Genomic DNA, 6,000 nt, shown 5'->3' on the forward strand with positions numbered 1-6,000 from the left:
TCAAAAATCCTATGAAGTAAGATATCCTTAGCGGCTCCATTTTGCAGAGAAGGAAACTGAGCACAGAGAAGCTAAGTAATTCCCAAAGTCACTCTCCTAAGAACTGGAGGAGACAAGGTCCACTTGGCTGCAGGGTCCAGGCTGTTCCGTGATCTCAGTGCAACTGTGCCAAGTTGCTTCAGTCATGTCTGACTCTTCTCAACCCCATGGATTGTAGTCCACCAGGCTCCTCTGTCCATGGGATTTCCCGGTCAAGAGTACTGGTGTGGGTTGCCGTTTTCTTCTCCAGGGGATATTTCCAGCCCAGGGATCAAACCTATGTCTCCTGCATCTCCTGGTTTGGCAGGCAGGTTCTTTACCACTGAGCCACCAGGGAACTGCAACTCACTATCAATGCTGCAGGGAGACTATAATAATACAAAGTAACAAGAACTAACAGTAGTTTAGTGGGCATGGAGCTTACCAGCTTTATCTCATATAATCCTCGCAACAGATGTATCATTACTCTATTCCATATATAGGAAAATTGATCATTAAAGAAGTGATGACTGCCCAAGGTCACTTGCCAAGAAAGATAAATGACAAAGCCATTTGCCAAAACCTTGTTGACAGACACCAGTGTCCACACTGGCAACGTTCCCCACACCATGCTACCTCTCTGTTGGAAGAAATTCGTGGTGTTCAGGTACCTATGGGGTGCCTGACAACTGGAGAGACGTCTTCCCCATGGCATGACCTCCTTCCTAAAGACCATGCATGAAAGAAAGGCTGTGTGGTGTAGCAAAATGAGCACAGATCCTAAAATCAGAAAGACCTGGGTTGAAAGTCCAGCTCCAGCAATTACTATGTGCCGTTGAATACAGCTCACTGAGTCTGCTTCCTGATATGTACAAATGGGACAAAAATTCCTATAAGCACCATGGTGACTATGAAGCTGACATGAGAAAATGCATGGAGAAGCCAGCCTGATGAGACTGTCCAGTCACCCACCTCCCTGGATCCATTAAGGGGGCCCCACAAGTGCATATGGGAGTCCATCTCTATCAGGGGTCTGCCTGCCCCTTTTGGGCTGAGTCACAGCATCTTCATTGTAAACACTGAAAGCAAAACTTCACAACGTGGGTTCTCCAGATTGAGACCATGTTTCCTCAATTCCCAGCATTTGCCCTGGGAGCCGGCTCTTAATGAGGTTGTCGGGTACCAGGGTAGTGGAGAGACCAAGAGGGCATGAAATCATTACCAACATGCCAATTTGGACTAATACAAATCTAGGGTTTCAGTTGAGAATACCACAAAACAAAATAATGGTCTTGGAAATGTTTAGATCAACAGGCAACAGTTTCTTTTTGTCAGGGAGTTGGGATTCATTTTGATTTTGCCCTTTTAAAAAAGTCTATTGAAACTTGAAGAGACAGCAGAATTTTGCTGACAAAAAGAATAATAATTTTTTTATTATTTTAAAATAATAAAAAAAAGCTCTGGGTGACATCTTGCTTCTTGAGTCATTTCTTTTGTTTGTATATACTTGGTCTCTTTCAGTTCCCTGATAGCCATACCTGACAGAGATCTCATAATTTTAAAGGTCCCTTTAACTTTAATTAAATAGGAATAAATAAAAAACGTGGGTGTGTGTGGTTTATTACACTCAGTGTAACTTGTTTCATCCATGTTGTAGCTTGTGTTAGAATTTACTTCTTTAAAACTGATTATTTTTTTACATTTATATTCATTAGGGATAGTGGCCTTTATGCTTCTTTTTTAAAAATTTTATTGAAGTATAACTGATTCACAATGTTGTGTAAATTTCTATTCAGCAAAGTGATTCAGACATATAGGTCTCTCTATATATAGACAGGTATCTTTTCATATTATTTTCCATTACAGCTTATCACAGAATATTGAATACAGTTCCCTGTATGACCTTACAATGCATCCATCCTATATGTAACAGTTTGCCTCTGCTAATCCCAGGCTCCCATTCCTTCCCTCCCCTACCTCCACTTCCCTTTGGCAACCACAAATCTATTTACTACATCTGTGAGTCTATGAAACCATTTTTAAAAGCCTCCAGGGACAGTTTTTTATGCAGATGTTTTCTCCATTTTATACCCTAGTCCTATTTATTGTGGCTGTAAATCAGGGGCCAATGAGCTATAACCCACAGGCTAAATTCAGCCTGCTACATTGTTTCTAAATAAAGTTTTATTGGAACACAGGTGTGTCCATTTGTTTGCATATTGTCTATGGCCTCTTTTGTGCTAGAGGCAGAGTTGAGTAGTGGCGACAGAGACCATCTAGACCTGTAGAGAAAACGTTTGTCAATCCCTGCTCTAAAGCAGGCAGTGGGGCCAGAATGGCACAAAATGTTGAAAGCATGCATCCTTACCATAATCAAATAATTCTCTGTTTGTTAATGCCTATTTGTCCCACTTTATCTAAGTTCTTTGAGAGGCAAGGACAACATCTACCTTGTTAAATATTTTTTCTCCAGGGCTGGAGCAGAAAGACTAAAACATGGTACACAAACAAGAAATATCTGTTGAATGAATGAACTAAGTTGATGGGTGGATTTTGAGTTCTTGAGGGTCATAACGGTTAAAGTGCCTCAGTCTTGAGTAAGAGCCTGACTCCCGGTAAGTACTCTGACACTGTACTTTTGCTAAACAATCAATTGTATGGACTGTGAATTTAGAGAATGAATATGTTTTGCAGGACATTTAATGACCAAGACAAGCCCTTGTCTATATTCTGATGAATCTCTTCTATGCCACACTATTTATGCCCACACTCTCTCTAACTTCACAAAATTCTCTGTGCCTCAAGCCCTGATATCTGAAGTCTGGCTCTGATGGTGCTAGTCTCATCAAGGATTTGCCAAGCTCCCGTCCTCCATCCCACGGACTCCATCTGTGCTTCACAGTGTGGCCCCAACAGCCTGCAGGGGCTCTGCGGGTGGCCCAGCCCAGCGTTTATCGCCAAGACACACGGGCGTTCAGCCCACTAACACTTACATACAAGAGAAACCAGGAGCGGATGTTAATGGATTCTGGAAAGTCACAGAGAGGACTGAGTGGAAGAGACATGCACACACACAAAACGAATTTGTTATTTGGATATGGAAGATGATTTAATATAAAGAAGAGAGAAATCAGACTCTCAGGGAGGAGGAAAAGGAAGTATAACCTTTAAAATCTGTGAATCCCTATATTGTATGCCTGTAACTTATATAATATTGTACATCAGCCGTACTTCAATTTAAAAAAAAAAAAAAAAGACTTGGAAAAAAGAACTAAAGTCTTGAGAGTCAGTTCTCAGTAGGAACCTAAGCTCCAATATCTATCAGCTTTGTAAACCTGTGCCTATTAAAGTCTCCGAGATAAAAACACCTTCATGACAAAATGGATGTAAAATGATGGTGCTGCAAGGACATTATGGTAGATTTAAGACGCCTAAGAGTGACAGGTGCTATACAAATTATACCGCTCTTTCCCGCTTCAGATTGTCACGCCACAGGGAGAATGAGCTCTGAAAAGTTCTACTTACCAAGCATTCCTTTCTTGGAACTAGAGAGACACATGTCCTTCTCGGCACTGGGCAGGGCAAAACTCACCACGAACACTTCCACCCCATCAGCCATCAGGGCCAAACCCAAAACAAAAAAGAGGGTCCACTGGAAGCGTCCGTGGCCACACTCATCAATGATGGTCTCGTACTGGTGCGCCAGCTGCTCCTCGTCTTCCATCCGCTCGGCCAGCAGGTCTGCCTGGCCCCGAAGGCCGTCGGCCCTGGAGGACGCCATCTTGGCCTGCTTGGCCTTGACGTCATCCGGGTGAGGGATGCCCTGGTACTCGCCTTCGTAGATCTCGTCTTCCTCATCGTGGCCTTCCGTAACGTCACTCTGCGCATCCTCTTCTGGATTGGACTCATTGCCACGATAGTAGCCATCGCTGGGGGCGTAGCCCTCGTAGTTGTCCTGGTATTTGTAGTCATCCATTCCTCGGCTCTGGGGCTGCCTGCTTGCCTCTTGAGCTATATTCCCTTCACTGTGATAGAGGTTTGGGCTGTTTCAATAACCATCATCCATGCCAGGTACAGACGTTTAAATGTAGACTTCTTGGGTGAATGTGACACCCTTTGTCTTTTGCATTCAGTGGCTATTGGAAGTCTTTGAAAAGTTGCAAAGTCTGGCCTGGTCTCCTTCAGCAGTCCAAAGGTGTTGTGTTGAACGCTGATTAGAAATGGGTCCAGCTGTTCTCCTTGACAAGGAGCCCACAGGACTTGGCAGCTTGCTGACTGGCCTGATTTGTTCTGCCACTGAAGGTTATGCTCTGGAGTGAAAGAAAGAAAAGACTGTTATGAAATGTAGAAATTCTGGCAAATTACTCTCAGAATTGAACAAATATATTTATTAGTGCCAAGGTTTCATGTGTAAGGTGGAGGGCATCTTGATTAGACATCAGATTCATATCAAATGAATGAGCCTCAAATCAGTGAGAAAGAACAGTGGTCAGAGAGCCCTTGGAAGCACTGATTAACCCATGAAAGGGGTCAAGTCTTATATTAATACAAGAATGAAATGTAAAGTAGGCAAGACGTTTTTCAATGCAAGATGATTTTGTGTTATGGATTTTCTGTTAGAATTAATCAAGCTTTTGGCAACAGGGCAGGTTTATTACAGTTCAGCCTCTGTTATGAGAAGACCAGCTTCTCTAACTGTCAAGAAGTGTCTGTGCAATTTTGTACCTAGAAATGTATGGCTAAGAAATATCTAGGACCATTTTTCCCAAGGCTCAGCTTACTTTTGATACTCAGCATTGTGGTTCCAGGGCTACTCTGATGTCCTTGCACTTGCCTTAAATAGGTGAGAATAGTTGCTGAAGACCTAGAGTCACAGAGCTTGTGTCTGAAATTCGATCCTGCCACGTAGTGGCAGTGTGATCATGCGCATGTTTCTGAGCCTCGATGTTCTCATCTATAAACTGGAGATAATCAATAGCACTTAACTCATGAGGTTGTGCATAAAGTGATCAGGATAGTGTCAGACTCGCTTGGTAAGCACTTTTTAAGCTTTTTTTAAACTTTTTATTTTACACTGGAGTATAGCTGATTAACAATATTATGATAGTTTCAGGTGGACAGGAAAGGGACTCATCCATATACACAAATGCATCCATTCTCCCCCAAACTCCTCTCCCATCCAGGCTGCCACATAACACTGAGCAGGTTTCCCTGTGCTATACAGCAGGACTTTGTTGGTTATCCATTTCTAATAGAGCAACCCTATTTAAACATTGATGTTCTTTTGCTCTTTTTTCTTTCTAGCTCCAATTCTGGGAACCAGGACCCAGTATTGTCAGACCCAAGACCTTACCTTGTATCCCAATTCCAATCACTGGGTCCATCTGTTGATTTCCATGCCCAGCAGTGAAATATTATTGTGTACATGTACGCATACTCCATCGCTCAGTTATGCCTGACTCTTTGCAATCCCATGGACTGTAGCCCGCCAGGCTCCTCCATCCATGGAATTCTCAAGACAACAATACTGGAGTGGGTAACCATTCCCTTCTCCAGAGTATCTTCTCAACCCGGGGATAGAACCAGGTCTCCCACGGTGCAGGTAGATTCTTTACCATTTGAGCTACCGGGGAAGCCCAGCAGACCCTGTCCTAATCACATCCCTATAACCCCAGTGCTCACAAGGTCTGCAACTACCATTTAACGATGTCCCCTGGGCACCAGAAACTGTGCTAAATGTGCCACATCCTTTATCCCTAATTCCTACAATGATCAGAAGGAGAAGAAAACTGTGCCTGTATCTTTATCTTACAGATAAATAAATTTGTATTAGACCATGCCAGACTGAACCATGTCAAATTAATATTCTAAATCTGTTTTTATTATATCTGTTTAGGACCACAGGAGGAATATAAATCACATGTAAACAGCATGAGAGCTTAGCAGAGTGCTATAAAAAATGGAGAGAGGATGCCAACTGCC

The 6,000-nt window shown here is 42.8% G+C and overlaps 1 protein-coding gene across 3 annotated transcripts in view; it reads right to left on the minus strand.

The window, feature by feature from the left end:
• The window catches only part of SV2B (synaptic vesicle glycoprotein 2B), a 94,803-nt gene extending 90,809 nt beyond the window's left edge, over window positions 1–3,994 (minus strand). For all 3 annotated transcript variants that reach the window (XM_055555843.1, XM_055555842.1, XM_055555841.1), the window contains exon 1: window positions 3,544–3,994. In XM_055555843.1, the coding sequence (XP_055411818.1) occupies window positions 3,544–3,994 (451 nt within the window). The remainder of the gene's footprint in view (window positions 1–3,543) is intronic.
• Window positions 3,995–6,000: the final 2,006 nt, after the last annotated feature.

The sequence above is a fragment of the Bubalus kerabau genome, chromosome 19 (genome assembly GCF_029407905.1).
Source record: "Bubalus kerabau isolate K-KA32 ecotype Philippines breed swamp buffalo chromosome 19, PCC_UOA_SB_1v2, whole genome shotgun sequence".
NCBI lineage: Eukaryota > Metazoa > Chordata > Mammalia > Artiodactyla > Bovidae > Bubalus > Bubalus kerabau.